This window comes from Lithobates pipiens, unplaced genomic scaffold, assembly GCF_037356315.1.
Source record: "Lithobates pipiens isolate NorthernLeopardFrog02 unplaced genomic scaffold, aLitPip1_a1.2 Scaffold_8, whole genome shotgun sequence".
Taxonomy (NCBI): Eukaryota; Metazoa; Chordata; class Amphibia; order Anura; family Ranidae; genus Lithobates; species Lithobates pipiens.
Window position 1 is genome coordinate 13,577,462 of NW_027507903.1, and position 26,729 is coordinate 13,604,190.

Below are 26,729 nucleotides of genomic sequence, written 5' to 3' on the forward strand. Positions count from 1 at the left end.
GTATATAAGCTGAGTTTACTGTTTAAAAAAAAAAAACTGTGAAAAGCAAGACTCCGGTGGGTCTTATAAAGATGTCCGCTTGCTGACTTCTAATGCTAGGCTTACTGCAGACGAGTGCAGATGTACCAAGATGGCCGTGATGCAACATCACTTTGTTTGCATATTCTTATGGGTAGCGGCTCAACACTGGCAATGCCTGTTGTCTCCTGGGATTGATGACACACATATCCTAGGAGACATTGCAAAGCTAGAAATGACACGTGCGGCCGAGTAGGAGGAAGTAGGGATACTATGAATAAATACAGCAGTGCTTTAAAAAAAAAAAAAAGAAAAAGAAAAAGAAAAGAAAAAAAATATATACAAAAGTGGAATGAATGGACTTTTTACTGTTGGATGGTGAAAAGTTAAAAATGTGGGCAATAAACAAAAAACTCTTAGTAAAACCACAAATCAACTTTGACATGCTTTATTCTGTCACTTCAAAATAAATATAGAACTTTGCGTGTATTGTCCATATTGACTTGTTCATTATCATATCATACATTCAATGACAAGTTCACATTCAGTAAAAAGTGGACTACTTTTCTCTCCTTAGTCTGCCTATCTTAACCCCTTTGGGGTTGCACGTGCTGATTGGATGTTGGTTTTCCCGCGTGTCCCTTTGACAAAATCCGGTTGTTAGACCAGCTTCTCTCAGACAGACTGCTGTACACATTGATCGAAGGTCGGCTGGTTTCTGCTGAACAGGCTGATTTTCAGCCAGTTTGTACCCAGCTTTATACTTCTGACAGCTGTCAATGGGACAAAAAGCCAGAGTGAAATCTTCCAAAGAGGGATACAGATGGCAAAGAAAAAACAAATGGAGTTTCTGCCCCTTTCTCCCGCTCTGCACAACTAGAAAAAAAAAATAGGGCTGAAGTTGTGCTTCAATTCAGAAGTTCTTGCGTAACCCAGACTGGATACAATAGGCCATCTGCATACCCTTTGTTTAAAGTCTGGTAGTACATATAAATCATGTACAAATCGCAATTTTTAATAGTTCAGTCATTCTGCTTGTTTCAGGGCCGTAGCCCAAATGTCACTAGATGGTGGCATGGGCAGTACCCACCCACGAGGGATACTACTGGCATCAGGATGGTCAGGTGGAGCCAAGAATTGATCCCACTCGTGTCTGAAAGACAAAGAAAAACAATTACTTCCAGAAGAAAATGAAATCGCCATTTTCTCATTAAAATGTTTAACGGAACCTGCCACATTATCAGTATGGAAGTTCTCACTATTAGACTCCAAGCAGAGTAGCGTTTTTAATAAGCTCCAAAAACGCCAAAAATAAAACGCTGCATGAAAAACGCCAATAGCATTTTTTCACTGGCCTAGTAGTAGCGTTTGTGTTTTATTAGCGTTTTTACAGTAAGAAAAAAAAAAAAAACAACACAAAAAAAAAAAAAACCTAAATCAAAAACCACTCAGGCCCCTTTTACACATGCTCCCCGATCAGTCCGCCTTTCAGTTTTACAGGTGGACCTGATCGGATGCTCCATTCACCTCTATGGAGGGACTAATGTCAGTGGAGACATGGCCGCTGACATCTGCCGCTATCCCGTCCGCTAAATCCAGACATATAGAAACCTTATTTTCCATCCGTCTGGGGGAATCGGATCGAATGAAAAACAGACAGGCGATCCATTTTCATCCGATCTCTCCATAGAGGAGAGCGGGGCTCTGACAGGCCCGTCTCAGCACAGTGAGCAGAGATGGACCTGTCATGTGCCTGCTCAGCGGAGATCGATCCCTGCTGAGTAGCGCTATACAAGTCACTCACTCACACTATACAGATATATACTATACACACTGTACAGATATATATTATACAGATATACTATACACTGTACAAATATACTATACAGATATATACTATACACTCACTGTACAGATATATACTATACACTGTACAGATATATACTATACAGATATATTATACTATACACCATACAGATATACTATACATGCGCCTGCCTTCCCGGCTGAGCTGTCATTCACAGCACGAGCTGATCAGCGGGTCCCGGAACCTGCTGAACGGATGACAGAAGAGAGCCCAGTGTTGGTACACAACACAGGGCTCTCTATGAGTCTAGTGATGTGGCTGTTTTTTTTCTCTCTGCAAAGCAGGGAGTAAAAAAAAAAAAAATCACATAGCTTAGTAAAAGCAGCACACATTACACATTGATAGTGACTGTGTATAGTATTACCCCTACACACCGGTGATGTCAGTGTCAGTCTCAGATTGCCTGCCGCACATTCGCTTAGTCCTATTATAAGTTGCTAATCGTCACCATTACTAGTATTAAAAAAAATATTATATATATATATATAAATGCCATAAAACTATCCCCCATTTTGAAGACGCTATAACTTTTGTGAAAGCCAATATATGCTTATTGAGATTTTTTTTTTTACCAATAGTATGTAGAATACATTTCGGCCTAAACCGAGGAAACATTTTTTTTTATATATATATTTAGGGGTTATTTATTATAGCAAAAAGTAAAAAATAATGCGTTTTTTTCAAAATTGTCCCTTTTTCATATCGGCCTAAACTGAGGAAAATAATTATTTTTTTTTTTTAAATGTGGGATATTTTATTATAAAAGTACAAAATATTGTGTTTTTTCAAAACTGTTGCCATTTCTTTTTGTTTATAGCGCAAAAAATAAAAACCACAGAGGTGATCAAATACCACTAAAAGAAAGCTGTTTGTGGGGGAAAAAAAGGATGTCAATTTTGTTTGGGTACAACGTCGCACGGCCGCGCAATTGTCAGTTAAAGCGACGCAGTGCCGATTCGCAAAAAGTGCTCTGGTCAGGAAGGGGGTAAAATCTTCCGGGGCTGAAGCAGTTAAGGACACCTGTCATTCGAAATTATTTGGCTATGCTTTGCTGATCTTCTAGGTATGCTAGTTGCCAACACTCTAGAGCAAGGGTCTCCAAACTACGGCCCTCCAGCTGTTCAGGAACTACAATTCCCATCATGCCTCGTCATGTCTGTGAATGTCAGAGTCTTACAATGAATAGGTATGATCGGTTCCAGCGACCATCGCCAGCGTCTGATTTACATGGTGCAGGAATACCTAGGGGCAAGGTCAGACTTGGACACCTTTCCCACCGAAAATCCTCTGGCTTACTGGGTCTTGAGGATGGATCACTGGCCAGAGCTTGCACAGTATGCAATTGAGCTACTGGCCTGTCCTGCATCCAGCGTTCTTTCAGGAACGCACCTTCAGTGCTGCTGGTGGCTTTGTTACCGATCACAGTGTGCGCCTGTCCACCGAATCAGTTGATCGACTGACCTTCATCAAGATGAATCAGTCTTGGATCACCCACAGCTACCAAGCACCTGAAGCTGATGTAACCGAATAATTTTTTTGAAATATCACATCCCTTCAAGACTGCCTATGCTGATGCTGAGTGACTGTCCTGTTATGTTGATTGTCTATCCTCTTCCTCCTCCGCTGATATGTTGGAAGAACATTTCTGGTTCTGGGTGATGCCATCAGCCCAATTTTTCTGCCCCTGTTTAACAGGGGCATTTAAGTACAATTTTTGATGCAATGCTTTGCAGCAGGGCTAATTCCTGCAATCAAACAAGAGTATATGGGAGAGGTTGCAGTGTGGTGGCACCAGCACCAGTGCCTAAGGCCCAATTTTTCTGCCCCTGTTTAACAGGGGCGCTTAATTACAATTTTTGATGCAATGCTTTGCAGCAGGGCTAATTCCTGCAATAAAACTAGAGTATATGGGAGAGGTTGCAGTGTGGTGGCACCAGCAGCAGTGCCTAAGGCCAAATTTTTCTGCCTCTGTTTAACAGGGACATGTAATTACAATTCTTGATATAATATTTCACAGGAGGGCCCCTTCCTGTGCCCACCCAGAGTAACTGTGAGGACTTATAGTGTTGTGGCACCAGCACCACAACCACCAAAGGTCAATTTTTCTACCACTGTTCAACAATGGCATGCAATTACAATTCTTGATATAATCGTTCACAGCAGGGCGCTCCAGCGCCCACCAAGAGTCACTTTCAGGGCTTACAATGTTGTGGCAAAACCAACACCTTGTTCCGCCATTTCTGCAGAGCATATAGGGCAGGCCCCTACTTGCGTGTACTTCCGCAACAGCCGGAGGGCCGTAGCTTGGAGATCCCCGCTCTAGAGCAAGAACAAGCACGCAACACACAAAAGTTAGAGGAAAAAATAAAATAGTATTAAAAGCATTTTTATTTCTGTCTGTGTTTCTGTTGCAGGGTTACCCTCACTTCCTGTCTGGCAAAACATTATCAGTAGGACAGAAAGAAAAAAAAAAAACTTATTAACAGAGCCATGGATAGCTAACAGGGGTTCTAACCCCTCTAGGGCTGAAACAACTAATCGATTATGAAATTAATCGATTGCTATTTTCATAATCGAAAAATCGGCCACTAACATAATGGGGTTAACAAAAAACTAAAATGAGCCCTTTATAGTACAAAAAGAGCAAATTTCTACTGTAAATATTACTTTCACTGTCCCATAGTAAAAAATTAACCCCTTACAGTAGCGACTATTTGCTCTTTTTGTACTAATTTTTGTTTTTTTTAACCCCGTTATGTTACTAAACATCTCAGGCCTGGGTCACACCTCTGTGTTTTTTGGTGCTTTTTGCAGAAACACCCTACAGTTCATTTACATGGTTTTCTATGGGACACGTTCACATCCATGATTTTTTCAGCTGCTGCGTATTTGGAAAAGACGAGGACTTTTATTTTATTTATTTTTTTTAACGCAAAACGGTGCTATTTTGGTTCAATATACTTCAATGGAGAAGCTGCAGAAAAGCATGTAGTGCGTTTTTGCGGCAATTTTAGTTTTTTAATCTGCCCAACAACAAATTGGCCAAAAAAATATGTAAAAAATGCAAATTGCAGCAAAATTACCTTTTTTTTTTTTCTAGGTTATTAACCGATTATTCGATTAATCGAAACAATAATCGGCCAACTAAGCGATTATGAAAATAATTGTTTGTTGCAGCCCTAAACCCCTCCCTAATCTAACCAAACATTAGAAAAAAATTTTTTGGCTGGATATACATTCTAAGCCCTTGTACACACGGTCGGAGATTCCGACAACCAAATCCATCGGAGTAATTCCGACGGATTAATTCCGGAAGAGGTCCGGAAGTGATGTTGCATACACACGGTTGGACTAAGTTGTCGGAAAATCTGATTGTACATAACGTGATGACGTTATTTCATTACGACGGGACTACGTTCAGGCTAGTAGCCAATAGCTTTGGTCTAGGAATTTGATCTGAGCATGCGTGGCACTTTGTCCGTCGGAGTAGGCTACACATGATCGGAGTATGTCCGATAGGAGCATTTTGTTGGAAAATTTTACCGGCAAGTTGGAAAAGTTGGTCCGTCGGATATTCCGACGGAAACAGTCCGATAGGACACATTCCGCCGGAATCTCCGACCGTGTGTACAAGGGCTAAGTGGTAAGAACCTCCAACATGAAAAAAAAGTGATCAGTGTAGAAACCGGACTGAACAAAATGTCCATTACATCCTACAAAGGCTGGATACAAGACTCACCGGATCTGGACGAGAGATACAACAGAGTGTTCAGCTTGCAGGTGGTACTGACGGAACGGCTGGAGAGGGTGAAGAGCTGGAAGCCGGTCTATGAAGAAGAAAGATAAAACAAAAAGATATCGGTGAGTTCCGCACCAAACATATTCCGGGGCAGAGGTGAAGTATGGGATTCATTTGCTTTATCGTGGCTTCTGAAATGCAACATTTACATTCCTATGTACAGAGGGAATATAGAAAATAAAATCACTCAGATTTAAAATAATTACCTGTTGTTGCTTTGCAGCCTAAAAGAAAAAGAAGACAGACACAGTTTTTGTTTTATCCAGCTGTGAAACTCCATGCAACTTTTAACATCCAAGTGAAAGATAAACACCAACATGTAATAATCAAACACAGAATCACAGTTGGAAAAAAGATCTTCCCCCCCCCCCCCCTTTTGCTTTTATTCCAGCATTTAGACTGTTGGGATTTGTCTCCACTCACGTTGTACATCTAGACTTTGCAATATTTGCCCGCTCTTCTTTGCAGAACTGCTCAAATTCAGATAAAAGAAGTATTGGTTTGGGGTTTCCCCCCCCATCATACTTACCTATCGTATTTCCCCCGAAAATAAGCCAAGACCCGGGGGGTGGGGGGAACCCCCAAATCAATACTTCTCTTTTAACTGAATTTGAGCAACAAAAGACACAGTAGGGCTTATTTTTGGGGTAGGTCTTAACATGTAATGTATTGTCTTCTCTCCCCCTCTCCCTCCCTGCCTGACAGAAATCCCCAGAGTGAACGGAGTTAAAATGCTTGTAAAATCCTATAATCCACTCTATTACAGTAGTATATCATGTATAATGTGTGGTTCTGTAATATAATTGTGCTAAATACCTTCATTTAATCGTCGCTCTGCACGTCTGTGACCCGCCAGAGATCACTTCCCCACATTTATATATTACAGAAAATGCACACATTGTACATTATATACTACTGTAATAGAGTGGATTATAGGATGTTACAAACATTTTAAACGAGGGCTTATTTTCGGGTAGGGCTTATATTGCAGCCCTCCTGGAAAATAACGCTAGGTCTTATTTTCGGGGTAACATGGTCGGTGGATGTAGCATCAGTCCGATGCTGCATCTGCCACCCCGTGGCTCGACACTGAGAACCAATCGATCGAACACCACTGATGGCTTGGTTCTCACAGCTCCCTGAGCGGAGAGCTGCTGACTGTCAATCAGCATCTCCCCGCTCTGCTCCTCCACGCTCAGTGGAGCGCTGAGCTGTGGAGGGGCCGGGGAGAGGCCGTCTCAGGCTCTCAGCGGCTCGCTAAGAGGTGCATCAGTCCAGGCCCCTGGTGGATCCTGACTTTGTCGTGACGCGGTGCATGGACTAATTCCTGTGAAATCAGCAGAGAGCAAACCTCAGACCACGCTCTGCTGAAAAAGGGTCACAGGAGTGCAAAACGAATTGCACTCCTGTGACCCAAAGGAGAAGCCCAGCCAAACAAATTTGATGGCGACTGTTTGAGGACTGCAGTCTTCAAGTCATTCCACTGATTTTCAATGGGGTTTAAGTCTGGGCTCAGACCAGGTCATGCAAGGACATTCGCCTTTTCCACCTTTAACCACTGTGTGGTCATTGTTGCTGTGTGCATTGGGTCATTGTCATGTTGGAAGGTAAACCTTCTTCCCATTGACAACTTTCTGGCAGACGGCAGATTTAACTCAAGATTTTGATGGCATTTTGGCCCATCCATTTTTCCTTCTATCCTGACAAGTGCTCCAGTCCCTGCTGCAGAGAAACACCCCCATAACAGGATATTACCACCTCCATGCTTTACTGTAGGATCGGTGTTATTTGGATAGTGGGCTGTATTGGATTTCTGCCAGACATCGTTTTTAGAATTATTTGGCCTCAACACCATTTTAGTCTCATCTGACCACCTTAAAAACAAGCCTTGAAAATTCTAAGGCCACATGGAAAAAGATGTTATGGTCAGATGAGACTAAAATTGAATTATTTGGCCTCAACACCAAACGATGTCTGGCAGAAATCCAATACAGCTCATCATCCAAATAACACCATTCCTACAGTAAAGCATGGATTTAGTAATATCCTGTTATTGGGATATTTCTCTGCAGCAGGGACTGAGGCACTTGTCAGGATAGAAGGAAAAATGGTAAATACCATCAAATTCTTGAGGAAAATCTGCTGCCCTCTGCCAGGAACAAGAAGAAATCCCCTGTTTGGTGGACTTTTAAGGCACTATAATGTTTCCAATGTTTCTTGAAAACATTATAGTGCCTTAAAAGTCTATCAAACAGGGGATTTCTTCTGGTTTTGGCTAATATTGGATGTGGCACTACCCTCTGCACAATACCACTGGCCTAACAATAAATCCCTTTGCCAGGAAGGTTGGCAAAGGGAAGAAGGTTTACTTTCCAACATGACAATGAGCCAAAGCACACAGCAACAATGAGCACACAGTGGTTGGAGGACAACAAGCTGAATGTCCTTGCATGGCCTAGTCAGAGCTCAGACCTAAACCCCATTGAAAATCTGTGGAATGACTTGAAGACTGCAGGCCACAAACGGTCACCATCAAATGTAACCGAATTTGAGCAGTTCTGCAAAGAAGAGCGGGCAAATATTGCTAGATGTGCAGTTAGTAGAGACAAATCAACAGACTAAGAAAGGCTGGAATTAAAGCAAAAGGTGGTTCAACAAAATACTGACATAAGTGGGTGGGTGGGGGGGGGGGGGGATCCTTTTTCCAACACAGTGATTGTTTTTGAATTTTGTTATTTTTTTCTGACATGTTGGTATTACAGTGCACCTGGAAAGTATTCACAGAGCTTCACTTTTTCCATTTTGTTATGTTACAGCCTTATTCCAAAATTGATTAAATTCATTATTTTCCTCAAAATTCTACAAACAATCCCCCATAATGACAACGTGAAAGAAGTTTGTTTGAAATCTTTGAAAATGTATTAAAAAAAAAAAAAAAAAAAATTGAAATATCCCATGTACATAAATATTGACAGCCTTTGCAATTACACTCAAAATTGAGCTCAGGTGCCTCCTGTTTCCACTGATCCTTGACATGTTTCTAAAACTTGGAGTCCACCCGTGGTAAATTCAGTGAATTGGACATGATTTGGAAAGGCACACACCTGTCTATATTAGAGGTCGACCGATATGGGTTTTTCTCTGGCCGATGCCGATATATGATGCTGATTTTTTTGGCCCGATATGTTAGGCCGATTTTATTTTATTTATTTATTTTTTTCCTTTTTTATTTATTTTTTTAATCCCCCTTGATCTAACACACCTTTCCCACTGGGGTGTTTTTCAGGCGCTTTTGGGCTAAAAATAGCGCCTGTAAAGTGCCTGCAAAACGTCTCCCCTGCAGTCTTGTGTGAAAGACAGAGTGCTTTCACACTGAGGCGATTCGCTGGCAGGATCTTAAAAAAAAAGTCCTGCAAGCAGCTCCTCCGCCACTCCTGCCCATTGATATGAATGGGCACCACTGCCGAAGCGCATGCAATGCGATTTGGCAGCAGTGCTTCATGGGCGCATTTAACCTCTTCCTTAGCCGCTAGCTGGGTTATATGTGCCCCACTAGCAGCCAAATAGCACCGCTAAAATGATGGTAAAGAGCCGCTAAAACTTGCAGCGTTTTACCATCAACGCCTGCCCGCTCCAGTGTGAAAGCAGCCTTCATAAGTGATACAGAAAATTTCTTACATTTAAACATTTATTAAACAAAACAAACCTCCAATCAGTTTACTTGTATGTATGATTTAGATAAAAAAAAAAAAAAAACCTATACATTAAATAAAAACAGGTAGTCAAAACTTTTGGACAAAAAAAAAAAAAAAAAAAATGGGCTAACTTTACTGTTTTTATTTTATTTTTTAAATAGTGTATTTTTTTTCCCCAAAAAATGCATTTGAAAGACCTCTGTGCAAATGCCATGTGACAAAAAATATTGCAACAACCGCTATTTTATTCCCTAGGATCTCTGCTAAAAAAATATATATAATTTTTGGGGGGGGTCTAAGTGATTTTCTGGCAGAAAATACAGGATTTTTACTTGTAAGCAACAAGTGTCAGAAAAGATTTAGTCTTTAAATGGTTAAACTGAGAACTTCTACACAGAGATGACTTCATTCATTCAGAAGTGTAAACATTGTATCTTTCTGTTCTTTTCTTGGCAGTCTGCCCAGAGAGGAGGAAGACGTTTCTATGGCAACTTACACTGACTTCTATTACAGAAGTCATTTCAAAGTCCCGCTGTAGTTCTAAATCGGCTTTTTACCAGCACAATTGGCCGATGCCGATTAATTAAAAAACGGCAAATATCGGCCGGCCGATATATCGGTCGACCTCTAGTCTATAGAAGGTCCCGCAGTTAACAGTGCATGTCAGAGCACAAACCAAGCCACGAAGTCCAAGGAATTGTCTGTAGACCTCAGAGACAGGATTGTATGGAGGCACAGATCTGGAGAAGGGTACAGAAACATTTCTGCAGCACTGAAGGTCCCATTAAGCACAGTGGCCTCCATCATCCATAAACGGAAGAAGTTTGGAACCACCAGGACTCTTCCTAGAGTGGGCCGCCCGGCCAAACTGAGCTATGGGGGGGAGAAGGGCCTTAGTCAAGGAGGTGACCAAGAACCTGATGGTCACTGACAGAGCTCCAACGTTTCTCTGTGGAGAGAGGAGAACCTTCCAGAAGAACAACCATCTCTGCAGCACTCCACCAATCAGGCCTGTATGGTAGAGTGGCCAGATGGAAGCCACTGCACAGTAAAAGGCACATGACAGCCTGCCTGGAGTTTGCTAAAAGGCACCCGAAGGACTCGGGATAAAGAGAAAAAAAATTCTCTGGTCTGATGAAACAAAGATTAAACTCCTTGGCCTGAATTGCAAGCATCATGTCTGGAGGAAACCAGGCACCGCTCATCATCTGGCCAATACCATGAAGCATGGTGGTGGCAGCATCATGCTGTAGGGATGTTTTTCAGCGACAGGAACTGGGAGACTAGTCAGGATCGAGGGAAAGATGAATGTAGCAATGTACAGAGACATCCTTGAGGAAAGCCTTCTTCAGAGCGCTCTGGACCTCAGACTGGGATGAAGGTTCATCTTCCAACAGGACAACCACCCTAATCACACAGCCAAGCTAACAAAGGAGTGGCTACAGGACAACTCTCTGAATGTCCTTGAGTGGCTCAGCCAGAGCCCGGACTTGAACCTGATTGAAAATATCTGGAGAGATCTGAAAATAGCTGTGCACCGACGCTCCCCATCCAACCTGATGTACCTTGAGAGGTCCTGCAAAGAAGAATGGGAGACACTGTCCAAAATAGGTGTGCCGAGCTTGTAGAATCAAACTCAACAAGACTTGAGGATGTAATTGTTGCCAAAGGAGCTTCACCAAAGTATTGAACAAAGGCTGTGATACTTATGTACATGGGACTTTTTTCATTTCTAATAAATTTGAAAAGATTTCAAACAAACTTCTCTCACTTTGTCATTATGGGGTATTGTTTGTAGAATTTTGAGGAAAATAATGAATTGAATCCATTTTGCAATAAGGCTGTAACTTAACAAAATGTGGAAAAAGTGAAGCGCTGTGAATACTTTCCAAAAGCCCTGTATATATTTCACTTGCATGTTAAATGTTGCAGAGCAAATACATGTCTGTAGAATGTCTGTCTTCATTTCAGGGCAAAGCAACAAAATGTGATTATTTTGAAGGGTGCGATTCTTCTCTATACCCACTGTACAGGTCAATGGAAATGTAATGTGAACATGTAGTAAACAAGCACTCAAATAAATGCAAGTTTTTTTTGTCAAAATATGCTGTAATGACTTCAAGATAAAATATTTTAATATAAATAGACTAATATTCCAAGAATTTATGTAGTACTTAATACTTCTATTATTATTGTGTAACCCTTGTTCACACCATAAGCACTGGGCTACACTAGGCAGCCTTGTCCAACACAGCCCAAATGCATAGACAAGCCAACGTGTCCCAAGTTCCAATAGGCTTGGCAAAGATGGGTCGTTTTTTTTTTGTTTTTTTTTTAACCCTGTTAAACCATTGTTAAAAAAGGAGGAGAAAACAGAATCCTCTTCCCTCCACAGAGAGACAATGAATTCTGACAGCAGCACCTGCCACGGTGAGAATACACTGATCAGCGGCTGCAGCTTCTGATTGACAAGCTTTCCAATATGTCCATTCATCAGAAGTCTATTAAGCGATCGACTTCTGTCAAGCAGGGATGGCCACGCAAGGATTAAAATGAGTCTGGTTCCTGCAGAACTCACTGAATTTAGATCCGTCATATTGGCCAGCTTTATATTAGTTCACAGTACTGCACTGAAGAAATTAGATCATGAAGTCCTTTTTTTCCCTTTTCAGTGCAGCGTGTTGTGGCGCAGTGCACAGAATCACAAGCAGCTGCAGCAAAGAAAGATCAATGGAATGTCACTTTAAACCGCTGAACCTCCGAAAGATTTAGCCCCCCCTTTATGACCAGGCCATTATTTGCATTATGGCACTGCGTCACTTTAATCACTTGCCGACCAGCCGCCGTCGTTATATGGCGGCAGGTCAGCTCTTTTCTGCGAATCGTCGTACCTGTATGTCAGCACCATTAAGAGCCATAGCAGGCGGGAGCGCCCGCTGCATGGAGGGGAGACTCGATGCCCGTGACCGGCAGCCGCGATGTCCGCCGAACACCCGCGAACGTGGGCACGAGAGCCAGAACGGGGATTTGTGTGTGTCAACACACAAATCCCCGTTCTGACAAGGGAGGAGAAACAGATCTGCTGTTCCTAGTCATTAGGAACAGTGATATGTCTCCTCTTCTAGTCAGTCCCATCCCCCCACAGTTAGACTACTTTCACACTGGGGCATTGTAGGCGGTGGCAGTAAAGCGGCACTAAATTTAGCAGCCCTATTCGACCGCTGGCGGGGGCAGTTTTAAAAAGGGTTAAAACCACCTGCAAAGCGGCGCTGCAGCAGCGCTTTGCAGGCGAGTTTGCAGCGCTGTCCCATTGTTTTCTATGGGAAGGGGCACGTTAGGAGCGGTAAATACACCACTCCAAAGATGCGGCTTGCAGGACTTTTTTGACTGTCCTGCAAGCACACTGCTCCAGTGTGAGAGCCCATGGGCTTTCACACTGGAGAGACAGCAGCGGCTGTTTCAGGGCACTTTGCAGGCGCCATTTTTAGCGATGTAGCACCTACAAAGTGCCCCAGTGTGAAAGGGGCCTTAGAAACACACACACACCCACACACACACAGAGAAGACAGTTAACCCCTTAATAGCCCCCTAGTGTTAACCCCTTCCCTGCCAGTGATATTTCCACAGTAATCAGTGCATTTTTATAGCACGGATTACTGTATAAATGTCAATGGTCCCAAAAAGTGTCAAAAGTGTCCAATCTGTCCGCCGCAATGTCACAGCCGTTATGGGGCGGATGGCAAGTGATTAATAAAATGTTACAAAGTTGAAAAACAGTAAGGAAAGAACAAACCGTGTGATGTGTTATTCACAACGCATTGGCACTTTTCCATTCCCAGCGCACAGCAGCAGTCGCTGTAACTGGGCAATGGTGTGAACAGGCCCTTAATAAATGAAAGGAGTAAGAAAAGAGAACGCCAAAAATCAAAAGGAAGGTGTATTAAAAAAAACAAAAAAAAAACCACTATGTTAAAACAAATAGACGTGAAAGATCTATGACTTTTAAGCTTGGTTCACACTGGGGCGGCATCAAAGTCGCCCCGCACATTGCGACTTCAGCGCAGCTTGCAAACAACTTTGCTAATAGAAGTCAATGCAAACCGATCCGAAGTCGCCCCCAAGTAGTGCAGAACCTTTTTCTAGTTACGCTCAATTCAGTGCAATGGAACCGTTCTAATAGAAGCGACTCAAGACCCCTGACAAGTATCCCCACTGTGAACCGACACTTAGAAAAAAACCTGCCCATACCATCATCTCCAAACAATATAGAATCAAGTTCTCGCTGCTTTTGGAGAAATTTCTCTCTTTGTTTCTTTAGCCTCTTGTCTTTGTCCCGTTGTCGCTCTTCTTCTTGTTCTCCCTCCAGTATGACCCTGAGGGCCCTCTCCTCCGCATCATACAAGGCGACACGCTTGTGGACCATGCTGCGAAGCTTGGTTACATGATTTTTGAATGTTTCATCTGCGCTGGGTGGAGGGCTGACACCTGAAAAATGAGAAAAAAAAACAGCCAACATTATGTAATAACTGTTCCTAAGACCCCAATACACATCAGTGACCGAGTGTCAGTTTTGGCACACACTTATCTATAAAACATGGAACACGGAGTGGATTAACAAACAGCCAAGAAAAAGCCACTGCCAAGCACAGACAGTCCTTCAGAATGTTCAGCAGCTCCTTCACTTTTGTGAACAAGTAGTTTGCAGGTCTGAAAATTTGATGGAAGCTTCCACTTCGATTTCAATATTATTCCCCTCTTTTGTAAAGCTAGATTTGGCCTGGCTACTTGTTCCTCATAGCTGCCAGCTGTACCTCTGCTGTTAAACTTTTTAAAGTAACTGAAAAAGTCCAGATTTTACTCAAATAAAAAAAACACGTCATACTTACCTGCTCTGTGGAAATCAAAACTGCCCAAACTTCTTCTCGGGTCCCCCGCTGGCTCCTCCTTTTCTCCAAGTGCCCCCCCCCCCCCCCCCCCCCCATAGCAAGGTGCTTGCTATGGGGGTATGTGTGCGTGCTCGCCCCCGAGGAGTGCATGTCTATGGAGCCGTGCTCCCTTTACACACACAGCATGGCTCGGCCCCGCTCCCATTCCCTGCTCACAGCGTTTGATTGACACCAGTGGGAGCCAATGGCCTGGGTCCCTGTGAAAAGAGGGAGAGGGGAGAGAAGACTGCAGCTGGGCACAGCGCTGGATACCTGGCAGGCTTAAGTACGTTTTTTTTTTTGGGGGGGGGGGGGCTAACAAGTGGGTGATTTTTTTTTTACCTTAGTGCATGTTAAAAAAAAAAAAAAAAAAAAAAAAAAAAACACAGAACCTTTATCAACCTTTAAAACCACTTTATGGCTGCTTTCACACTGGGGTAGCGGTGCTTTACTGCTGTTATAGTGACTCTTTTTTCGGCCACTAGCGGGGCGCTTTTAGCTTGAGGGGGGGGGATAGCAAGTGGGTGATTTTTTTTTTTTTACCTTAGTGCAGGTAAAAAAATAAAAACACAGAACCTTTATAACCACTTTATGTATGGCTGCTTTCACACTGGGGTAGCGGTGCTTTACTGCTGTTATAGCGACTCTTTTTTTCAGCCACTAGCGGGCGCTTTTAACCCCCGCTTTGGGCCCGAGGAAACAGTTAAAAGCTCCGCTGCTGAATTGCTTTGCAGGCGCTTCAGCACCCATTGATTTCAATGGCAGGGGCAGTTAAGTAGTGCTGTATACACCGCTCCCACACGGCCCCAAAGATGCTGCTTGCAGGACTTTTTTTCCCCGTCCTGCACCGCCCCAGTGTGAAAGCACTCAGAAGAGGTAGTTTACAGGCCTTTTTCAAGTGCTATTTTTAGCGCAAAAACGCCTGTAAAACACCTCAGTGTGAAAGTAGCCTTACAGCCCTTTCACACTGCTAGTATGGCCACATTATCGGTAAAGCACCACTAGTTTTAGTGGCGCTTTACAGATGTTATAAAAGTGCTTTTCACCCCACTAGCAGCCAAGGAAAGGGTTAAAACTGCCCACAAAGAGCCGCTGCCCAAGCGCTTTGCAGGTGCTTCAGCAGTGCTGCCCACTGATTTCATCTAAGCCATGTCCTTCTAATGCATTATCCAACATGTTGCGAGTAGCCATTTAGGCAAATGGGGAAGCGTCACAAAGATCCCGCAATCCCATGCGATGCACATGGTTGCTGCACATTTGTTCGGCAAAAATTGGGTTAAAACAGGCGAGTGAGGTGTCACATCACCTCCTTACAGCCTGTAAATCGCCTCTGTAATGCGATCCATACGTGGATTGCTTTTCAGAAGCGCGGCGGTTTTAGATGCTCGGGATCTTCTTCCTGGACCCGCTGTCACAATTCACAAGCAGTGAGGCCATGAGTAGCTCTGCCCACACGGCTGCATCATTCATTGACAGTTTCCTGAGAATGCATGAACTACAACTACCGTCATTCATTGCTGCTGACAGGTTGTAGTTCGAGAGCGGGTGGGGGGTCGCTGATGTGCGCTCTCATAGTTCATTCAAAAGCCCTGCAGTTTGTAAACACTGAGCCTGTATGAAGGTACCTGATGAAAGCTGCAGGGCTTGACTGCAGGAGTCAAGGAGGTGACATTGCACCCCTGATCACGGATCCAAGATCCTGCAGTAAAAATAAATGCACTTTTTTTTTCCTGAAAAAATATGTACATTTATTATTATTTTTCCCAAAAGGTGAACTTATCCCTTAAAATTTGCTGGTGCATTTACCTGAATATAGTTTATAAACTGAACTGCTCAAATCAGCTGCAATTATAGTGGGAAGGTGTACTATTTACAGGATGGTAGGTGGGAGTGGGATAGATTTAAAAAACTCCTTAGAGGGGAAAAACTATTGCATGGTGAGCACTAATAATTCATAGAACAGGGAGGATGTGCAAAAATGAAAAAACAAACAAAAAAAAGACAACACAACACAACACACACAACACAATGTGCAGCGGACACATGCAAAATGGTGGCAAGTAGCTGGTTAAAATCAAAGTTGAATGTATACTTTTGGTGCCTTGGACCACATCATTCTTTATCGCTAAGGTGAATGTTCATTTCTTACCTTTCCTTGCAGCCGCCTCTTTTCTCAGCTTTCTCAGCTTTTCCAAGGATTTCAGCATGTCCAACATTTTTTTGGCATCGGCTTGTTTTCTCCTCACCTCACTGAGCACACTGTCAGCGGCAGCTTTTAGTTCCCGTTCCTAAAAATGAAACATGTAGAGAAGTTAAAGTGTTCTATTTTACACACATTTTGTAACATACAGAACAGGCTAAGAAGAGCCCAAAAGATACTGTCTCCCCGAAATATGACAGCGACAGCCACAAAGACTGCCCAACATCTTTCCAAGTGTAAATGCTCTTTTGTATTTTTTTTATTTTTGAGTCCTGGAAAGAAGTCCGGATCCCAATGGCTATGATATATAATGTATAATGCTTTGCACACACAGGGTTCAGCTGACATAAGAGCAGTGCATAAAACAAGCTCGTACAAAGCATATAGAAAGTAAGAAATTTGCTCTGTTCAAGCAATCTGGCCACCTGAATAATCTGCAGGTTTTGAAGGAGTGTTGGATGTCTGTGCCCACACTGGCTGGCTGTGGGCACCCTCCTGCACCCCCACTGGCTGGCCATGGGCAACCCCCCTGCACCCCCACTGGCTGGCCATGGGCACCCTCCTGCACACTCCCCGGCTGGATGCAAGTACCCTCCTGCACCCCCACTGGCTGGATGTGGGCACCCTCCTGCACCACCACTGGCTGGATGCGGGCACCCTCCTGCACCCCCACTGGCTGGATGCGGGCACCATCACTGGCTGGATGCGAGCACCTTCCTGCACACTCCCTGGCTGGATGCGGGCACCCTCCTGCACCCCCACTGGCTGGATGCGGGCACCCTCCTGCACCCCCACTGGCTGGATGCGGGCACCATCACTGGCTGGATGCGAGCACCTTCCTGCACACTCCCTGGCTGGATGCGGGCACCCTCCTGCACCCCCACTGGCTGGATGCGGGCACCCTCCTGCACCCCCACTGGCTGGATGCGGGCACCATCACTGGCTGGATGCGGGCACCCTCACTGGCTGGATGCGGGCACCCTCCTGCACCCCCACTGGCTGGACGCGGCACCCTCCTGCACCCCCACTGGCTGGACGCGGCACCCTCCTGCCCCCCCACTGGCTGGATGAGGGCACCCTTCTGCACCCCCACTGGCTGGATGAGAGCACCCCCGCTTGCTGCGGGCACTCTCCTGCACCCCCACTGGCTGGATGCGGGCACCCTCCTGCACCCTCACTGACTGGATGTGGGCACTCTCCTGCACCCCCCACTAGCTGGATGTGGGCACTCTCCTGCACCCCCCACTAGCTGGATGCGGGCACCCTCCTGCTATATATATTCTATACAAAAAATAAATATGTATTAGCCATCAACAGCCATAGCCTGAAATCCTTCCACTCTAAATTGGCTTATTAGGACTCACTTAAGCCACACACACACACACACACACACACACACACAGTGTGCCAGTGTCATAAATCAGAGAGCTTGTTAAGGGAGTCCTAATAAACCAATTTAGAGTGGAAGGATTTGAGCCTATGGCTGTTGGTGGCTAATACATAATTTATTTTTTATACACACACTATATAGCAGGAGGGTTTATTAACTGTAAGGTGCGAGTTATATTTGTTTGTCCTTTCTATAAATGTTTCATTCTGTTAAATTGCATTCCATTTTCTTTTGCTTTCACCTGCTGGCACTATTTGTCTGGTAAAATGCCTAGGCTTATGACATCATGCACAGCTCTCTCTTTCCCTCTCATGAGAGTTTGGGGGGGGGGTATTGGGGTGCGTCATTAGATGGCTAAGAAGAGCTGCGGGTGTGCCCCTGTGTGAATCCAGGAAGTGAACAGGCAGCAGCTTCAGCTGCCCACAGTTAAATGGCTGCAGCCGGACTCAGTGGAGGCAAATGTCTGCAGCATCAGTACAGAATCACAGTATATAAAGTTGTGCTCATAAATTTACATACCCATACAGGGATATACAATGCAATACTGACATATAATCACACATAGGCTGGGCTTGAAGGATTTGTGTCTTTTTACCTACTATGTAATACCCTGGCCAAATTTATAATTTCTTGTCCATTTTTCAGAGAATATGAATGACAAACATTTTACTCATGGTTAATGTTTGGCCGAGGCCATTTATTATCAAACTGTGTTTACTCTTTAAATCATAATGACAACAGAAACTACCCAAATGACCCTGATCAAAAGTTTACATACCCTGGTGATTTTGGCCTGATAACATGCACACAAGTTGACACAAAGGGGTTTGAATGGCTATTAAAGGAAACCGTCCTCCTCTGTGATCTGTTGGCTTGTAATTAGTGTGTGTGTATAAAAGGTCAATGAGTTTCTGGACTCCTGACAGACCCTTGCATCTTTCATCCAGTGCTGCACTGACGTTTCTGGATTCTGAGTCATGGGGAAAGCAAAAGAATTGTTAGAGGATAAGTGGGAAAAGGTAGTTGAACTGTATAAAACAGGAAAGGGATATAAAAAGATATCCAAGCAATTGAGAATGCCAATCAGCAGGGTTCAAACTCTAATCAAGAAGTGGAAAATGAGGGGTTCTGTTGAACACAAACAACGGTCAGGTAGACCAACTAAAATTTCAGCCACAACTTCCAGGAAAATTGTTCGGGGTTCAAAGAAAACCCACCAAATAACTTCAGGTGAAATACAGGACTCTCTGAAAACATGTGGTGTGGCTGTTTCAAGATGCACAATAAGGAGGTACTTGAAGAAAGATGGGCTGCATGGTGGAGCCGCCAGAAGAAAGCCATTACTACACAAATGCCACAAAGTATCCTGCTTACAATATGCCAAACAGCACAGAGACGAGCCTCAAACCTTCTGGCACAAAGTTATTTGGAGTGATGAGACCAAAATCAAGCTTTTTGGCCACAACCATAAACGCTACATGATGAAAGGTCCACCATCCCTACTGTGAAACACGGAGGTGGATCGCTGATGTTTTGGGGGATGTGTGAGCTACAAAGGCACAGTAAATTTGGTCAAAATTGATGGCAAGATGAATGCAGTATGTTTCCAAAAAATACTGGAGGAACATTTGCATTCCTCAGCCAGAAAGCTGCGCATGGGACGTACTTGGACATTCCAACATGACAATGATCCAAAACACAAGGCCAAGTCCACCTGTCATTGGCTACAGCAGAATAAAGTGAAGGTTCTGGAGAGGACATCTCCGTCTCCTGACCTCAATATCATTGAGCCCCTCTGGGGAGATCTCAAACGTGCCGTTCATGCAAGACAGCCCAAGAATTTACAGCAACTGGAGGCTTTTTGCCAAGAGGAATGGGCAGCTTTACCATCTGAGAAGATAAAGAGCCTCATCCACAAATACCACAAAAGACTTCAAGCTGTCATTGATGTTAAAGTGGCTGTAAACCCTTACAAACCACTTTCACCTACAGGTAAGCCTAGATTAAGGCTTACCTGTAGGTCCAAGAAATATCTCCTAAACCTATACGGTTTAGGAGATATTTACCTGAAGACAGCCACCGCTGTCTACGGCGCATACGCCGTAGACAGCGGCGCGCAGGCACACCGGGTAAGCCGCAAATTGCGGCGATATGCGAGTGTCGGCTCCCGTGTGCATGCACGGGAGTGACGTCATCGCTGCTCCAGCGAATCACAGCGCTGGAGCATCGAGACCCACTAAGAATATGGATGGTCGGAACTACAGGGGACAGCGGTGACTTTGCTGGCTCCTGTGTCAGGTAAGTGACACATAATGGACTACTATACGATGCACAGTAGTCCATTATGCTTTACCTTTGCAGGGAATGAAAGAGGAAGTAAAAACATCAGGGTTTACTTCCTCTTTAAAGGGGGCAATACACGGTATTAAGAACTGGGGTATGTAAACTTTTGATCAGGGTCATTTGGGTAGTTTCCATTGCGATTATGATTTAAAAAGAGTAAACACAGTTGATTGATAATAAATGTCTTCAGCCAAACACCAACCACGAGTGAAAGAAAAGTTTTTGTTTTTTCATTCATATTCTCAGAAAAATGGGCAAAAATCATAAATTCTGCCAGGGTATGTAAACTTATGAGCACAACTGTATAAAATATGCAAAGTGGTTGGAGGGAAGCTTCAGAATGGCAAAGATGTTTTTATTACAGATTATGTGAGCAGACTGCAGTTCCTCTTTAAGGATTTAACAAACAAAAGCCACTTGATCATTACGCACCTTTTTCTTCTCCTCCACTTCTTGGACACGCCGCATCCTCCAGCTGTCAATCTCAGCCTCTCTCTCTGCGGCACGTTCCGCTGCCTCCTTTTCCTCTTCACTCGTTTCCCTCCTGCGCCGGCAGCGAAGCCTCTTCTTACGTATTCTATCAATTTTCAATTTAACGCATTGAATAAACCCTGGCTTCTCCAGCGCCTTTATTCTTTTCTCCAGATCAGCTTTTATGTCTTTGGTTTTTTCATAATCTTCATCCCAAGAGGGTCCTTCCTCTTTATTATTTTCCAGACTCTGACACAAGGAGCTGAGCTGTGAGACAAGGGTCAGGGCACCGTATATTAGGTTCTGGGCCTCTGGTATAGAAACGGATTGAACAGATTCAGGCTTAGGAAGAGGAAGCTTATTTCTCCGACATGCCAGGAAGTTGTACAGCAACCGCTGAAAGAGGTCCTTATCTGCTAGGTCCTCCTTACACGCCAGCATCTCGCTTTGCCCGTTTGGGTTCATTATACTTTTCTCATGCTGCTGTCGTGAGAAATGCGGATCTTGACGCATGTCAGGTATATCTTGGTGGAAAAAATTTGTATTACCTACTTGAAAACCAGTCTTACTGAAAAATGGATTGTTTTGCATACCTGTTACTTCAGAAGTTCTATAGGGATCAGGTGGGTGCCCAGGTCTCATCTCCTGATGCATGTGGGTGTCCTGCCTATGAAGATTAAAAAGAGCTGTAGTGTCTGACCTTTCCTGCTCCAAAACGCTTTTCGGATGCTGAGCTTGAGTCTGAATGTGCGAGACCTCCTGGCCACCTTCTGTGGGAGGGCCACCAAATACAGCACCCATCGGGGGATGAAAAAAGGGTGGAACAGTTGCGGGATTCAGTGGGGGTCCATGAAGAGGTGGAGGAAAACTGTACTGGCTCTGTACAGGATTGCTGGGATGTTGAATGTCTTGAGAAGGCCCTAGTGGTAGTTGTGTAGCGCTCTGCTGTATAATACTTGGAGGAGGTACTCTAGGATGGAACACATCATTTGGCGGTGGCCTATTCAGAGATGTTGGATTAAATCCCTCAAGCTGGGAACCTCCAAAAGATGAAATTCCTGGTTCTCCAAGCTGAGGAGCATTTTGAAAAGTTAGAGGTCGCTGCTGGGAATCTTCCAGCCTGATCGGGTCTTGCCCAGGACCTTTGTGCTGCAATTCTTCATGCTGGGGTCCACCAAAATAAATGCTGCTGGGTTGGGAAGGTCCATGCTTAAAATCACCAGACTCTGGGCCTCCAAGCTGTAGTGTTCTCTGCTCAGTGCTGGCCATAGGAGGAGGAATACCTGACTGGTGACCTCCATGCTGAGATATTCTCTGCTCGGTGCTGGCCATATAAGAAATACCAGGCTGAACAGCTCCATGCTGTGATATTCCCTGCTCAACACTAGCCATACGGGGAAGAATATTGGATGGTGGACCTCCATATTGAGGTACTCTAGGCCCAGTGCTGCCCATATGAGGACCTCCGTGCTGAGATGTTCTCTGCTCAATACTGGTCATATGAGAAGGAATACCAGGCTGAAGTGCTTTATGCTGTGATAATCTCTGCTCAGTGGTGGGCACACCAGGAAGAATATCAGAAAGAGGACCCCCACCCTGAAATCCTCTCTGCTCAGTGATGGTCATACCAGGAGGAATATGCTGGCCATGCTGAGATAATCTATGCTCATTGCTGGTCATATGAAGAATATCTGACTGAGGACCTCCATGCTGAGATAGTCTAGGTCCACTGGTGGCTATATGAGGAGAAATATCCAACTGAGAACCCCTATGCTGCTCAATACTGGCTATATGAGGAATACCAGACTGAGGACCTCCATGCTGCTCAATGCTGGCTATATGAGGAATACCAGACTGAGGACCTCCATGCTGCTCAATGATGGCCGTATGAGGAATACCAGACTGAGGACCTCCATGATGGAATGCTCTCTGCTCAATGCTGCTCATATGAGGAGGAAGATCAGACCTAGGATCTCTATGATGAGATGCTTTCTGATCAGTGCTGGGCATATGAGGAGGAACACCAGGCTGTGAACCTCTCTGCGCAATGTTCGCCATATGAGGAAGAATACCAGAACTAGGATCTCCATGTTGAGATGTTCTCTGCTCATTGCTGGTCATACGAGAAATAACAAGCTGTGGATCTCCATGTTGAGATATTATCTGCTCAGTGCTGGCTATACGAGGACGAATATCTGACTGGGAACCTCCACGCTGCTCAGTGCTGGCCATACGATCATCAATACCAGACTCAGGACCTCCATGATGAGATGTTCTCTGCTCAGTGCTGGTCATATGAGGTGGAATACCAGGCTGTGGACCTCCATACTGTGACCTTCTCTGCTCAGTGCTGGCCATATGATCATCAATACCAGACTCAGGATCTCCATGATGGGATGTTCTCCGCTCAGTGCTGGTCATATGAGGTGGAATACCAGGTTGTGGACCTCCATAATGTGACATTCTCTGCTCCGTGCTGGCCATGTGATCAATACCAGGCTGAGGACCTCCTTGATGATATGTTCTCTGCTCAATGTTGAGCATATGAGAAATACCAGACTGAGCGCCACCATATTGCAATGTTCTCTCTTCCATGCTGGCCATACGAGGAGGAATTGATTGAGAACCTGCATGCTGCTGCATATGAGGAAAACCGGGCTGAGGACCTCCGTGGTGAGATGTTCTAGCCTCCCTGGAGAGCAAATGAGGAGGAATCTCAGACTGAGGACTTCCATAGTGAGAATCTCTCTGCTCATTGCTGGTCCTATGAGGAGGAATGCCAGGCTGAGGACCTCCATGCTGATTAGCGATGGTCCTATGAGGAGGAATCACAGGCTGAGGACCTCTCTGCTCATTGCTGGTCCTATGAGGAGGAATCGCAGGCTGAGGACCTCTCTGCTCATTGCTGGTCCTATGAAGAGGAATCCCAGGCTGAGAACCTCCATAGTGAGAATCTCTCTGCTCATTGCCGGTCCTATGAGGAGGAAGCCCAGGCTGAGGACCTCCTTGCGGATTAGCCATGGTCCTATGAGGAGGAATCCCAAGCTGATGACCTTCATAGTGAGAATCTCTCTGCTCATTGCCGGTCCTATGAGAAGGAATTCCAGGCTGAGGACCACCATAATGAGAATCTCTCTGCTCATTGCCAGTCCTAAGAGGAGGAAGCCCAGGCTGAGGACCTCCATAATGAGAATCTCTCTGCTCATTGCCGGGCCTATGAGATGGAAGCCCAGGCTGGGGACCTCCATAGTGAGAATCTCTCTGCTCAGTGCCGGTCCTATGAGGAGGAAGCCCAGGCTGAGAACCTCTCTGCTCATTGCCGGTCCTATGGGGAGGAAGCCCAGGCTGAGGAACTCCATAGTGAGAATCTCTCTGCTCAATGCTGGTCCTATGAGGATGAAGCCCAGGCTGAGGACCTCCATAGTGAGATTCCTTCTGCTCATTGCTGGTCCTATAAGGAGAAGGCCCATCTCCTCCAGCACTGACATGAGGGAACAGACCCGACTGGTCCTCTACTGAATGTAACCGCCCATGATGGAAGTGCTCCGCCTCCAGGGCCCCAAGCAGTCTTCGCTCAGATCCCCCAATCCTCGGAGGGCCCCCTGGTCCATACTGCTGCTGAGCCGCACTCTGAGCTCTACTGTTCCAGGCCCCGGGAGTCCGTCCAAGGGAGAGGTCCGTGTACGGCCCGGGAGGGGGATACTGAGAGGAGGCTTCATGGTAATAGTCCCCGGACTGGCTTAAATGAGCGCCGCCATAGTGAGGCCGGCTCCATGGACCATCGTCCTGCCGCCGCCTCCTCTCCATGACAACAAGGAAGTGAAGCGGAAGTCGTCAGAGATCACGTGAGAAGGGCGAAACACAGGGGGCGTCGTGTAAAACGACACCTAGTGCCTGGAGGGTGAACTGCGGCACAGGTGTCCTGTCAGATCACCTCCGTTTCATTAGATTATAAAACGGAAGTGACGTTTCGTCTCCGCCATCTTGCTACACCCATCAGTCACCCACAGTAAGGATACAGTGAGGAGGAGGAGGCAAGCGGACATCTTGTTACACCCACCGCAGTCTTGCATTTCACACTGAGATTTTCTGCTGATTTTTTCCCCTTCAGATTTACCAAAAACATATAATATGAGGACAAAACCTTAGGAGTTTCAATCTGTATGCAATCAGGCAAGCCCTTGCACTACATGTTTTTTTTTTTTTTTTTTTTAATGTATTTTTATTGAAGAAAAAAGATTTTCGTACAACAGGTGAATTCATACACATTGATACAAATAGTCAAGATTGATAATGTAACATCATCAAAGAAAACCGCCTCAGGCGGGAAATAGACTGTAAACATTTCAATACAGCACATCAAAAAGTAAAAAGAAAAAGGACACACCACGAGTCCACCAGTAAAGATACATAGAAAAACCAAAGAATATATATGTCAGTGTGGGAAGGGTTGTGGAGTATAAATCCCAAGGCCGAACCTGAGAAAACCATTCCCTAGAGTAAATGGTCAAAAGAGTTAAGGTATAGTCTCAGGGTTAACCGTGGAAATGTCCCACTTGTCCCATATTTTAGAAAACTTGGGTAGAGTATCTTGTACCAGCGCAGTCATATGCTCCATTCTGCGTATATATGCAATAGCAGAGATTAGCTGCGATTGGGACGGAGGGGAGGTGGACAACCAAAGAGTGGGAATCGTTCTCTTAGCAGCTAGAAGAATATAGGCTGTCAATTTCTTGGCGTGTTTAGATAACGCCGCGATAGGCAGGCCTAACAAGTAGTGTTTAGGGTCTAATGGAATATCTACCTCCAATATAGATTGTAGTAGGGATTGGACCATGGACCAAAAAGGCACAATCAAAGGGCAGCTCCAGAAAATATGATAAGGGGTGCCCTCATCTTGTTGGCATCTCCAACACAACTTAGATACGGAATGATCATATTTATGTAACATTTCAGGGGTTTTGTACCAGAACATTAGTATCTTGTAGGCCGTCTCTCTCTGCTCCACACATCTGGAGACTCTAGAAGTAGAGGTCCAGATGTCCTGCCATTGGGAAATGGTTAAGGGGGATGGTAAAATTGTAGCCCATCTTCTCATATAGAGATGTGTGTCTGTGGTGGGTGAGATTGAATTGTGGAGGGCACTATAAATAGAGGATATAAGTCCTTTCTGGCACGGGCCTTGTGAGCACAAAGTTTCAAAAGTGTTAGGGTTGGCCAGAGTCAGGTCAGGAGATCTAGAGTGGAAATAATGTTTGAATTGAATGTTAGAGAAAGAGAGTCGATCAGGAATGCCATATTTGTCCTGAAGCTCAGGAAAGGATAGGAATTTGCGAGATACTGGGTGCACCAGATGGCGGAGTTGAAAGACGCCAGACCTATACCAAGGAAACATATTCTTCACCGAGAGGCTGTCAGGCATATCCGGATTAAAAATTACATTCAGCAGGGGTGAGCATGGAGAGGAGAGAGAGAACCGTTTGTGACACTGTTTCCATATGGAGAAAGTAAAAAGCATCGGTCCCAGGCATATATGCCTAAGCTGAGCCATAGAGGAGGTCAGATCAGACCATAGCATGGAGCATGGATGGACCGGGGTGACCACACTCATTTCTAGCTCTGACCATCTACTGGTAGCAAAATATGACGACCAGGAGACAGCCGCCACAAGGTGCGACGCATAGTAATACTTCACGATATCAGGGGCTCCCAGTCCTCCATGAGATCGTGGAGCAAAAACCACCGTTTGGGCAATCCGATGCCTCTTATTCCCCCATATAAATTTAGCAAAGGCTCGCTGAATATTCCTAAGCTGAGGCATGGAGATAGTAACTGGTAACGTTTCAAAAAGATATAAAAACTTAGGGAGTATGGCCATTTTCAATACATTAATCCTACCCAGGAGAGATAGGGGGCAGGACGACCAACTTCTGAGTAGACTATGCGTTTCCACTATTAAGGATGTATAGTTAGCTTCATAAAGGGAGCCGTACTTGGCGGTCAGGTTAATGCCAAGATATT

General features: G+C 44.8%; 1 protein-coding gene across 2 annotated transcripts; it reads right to left on the bottom strand.

The window, feature by feature from the left end:
• Window positions 1–450: 450 nt before the first annotated feature.
• On the bottom strand, window positions 451–24,545 carry LOC143963024 (uncharacterized). Of its 2 annotated transcripts, XM_077472569.1 has the most exons (6): window positions 23,600–24,545; window positions 20,670–23,551; window positions 16,454–16,592; window positions 13,628–13,864; window positions 5,625–5,712; window positions 451–1,171 (listed from the first exon to the last, which is right to left on the bottom strand). In XM_077472569.1, the coding sequence occupies exons 1-6, from the start codon at window positions 24,513–24,515 to the stop codon at window positions 1,045–1,047; spliced, it is 4,389 nt and encodes a 1,462-aa protein (XP_077328695.1). In that variant the 5' UTR covers window positions 24,516–24,545; the 3' UTR covers window positions 451–1,044. The 2 variants fall into 2 exon arrangements, with proteins under 2 accessions (XP_077328695.1, XP_077328694.1); XM_077472568.1 differs by having other exon boundaries at window positions 20,670–24,545.
• Between the last annotated feature and the right edge of the window lie 2,184 nt (window positions 24,546–26,729).

Excerpts from the sequence above, each read along its gene's own strand:
- LOC143963024 (XM_077472568.1), bottom strand. The coding sequence starts at position 24,515 with ATGGAGAGGAGGCGGCGGCAGGACGATGGTCCATGGAGCCGGCCTCAC. Across the intron at positions 16,593-20,669 it reads AAGTGGAGGAGAAGAAAAAG|GAACGGGAACTAAAAGCTGC; the intron begins GTGCGTAATGAT and ends TTTCATTTTTAG. Across the intron at positions 13,865-16,453 it reads AGAGGCGGCTGCAAGGAAAG|GTGTCAGCCCTCCACCCAGC; the intron begins GTAAGAAATGAA and ends CTCATTTTTCAG.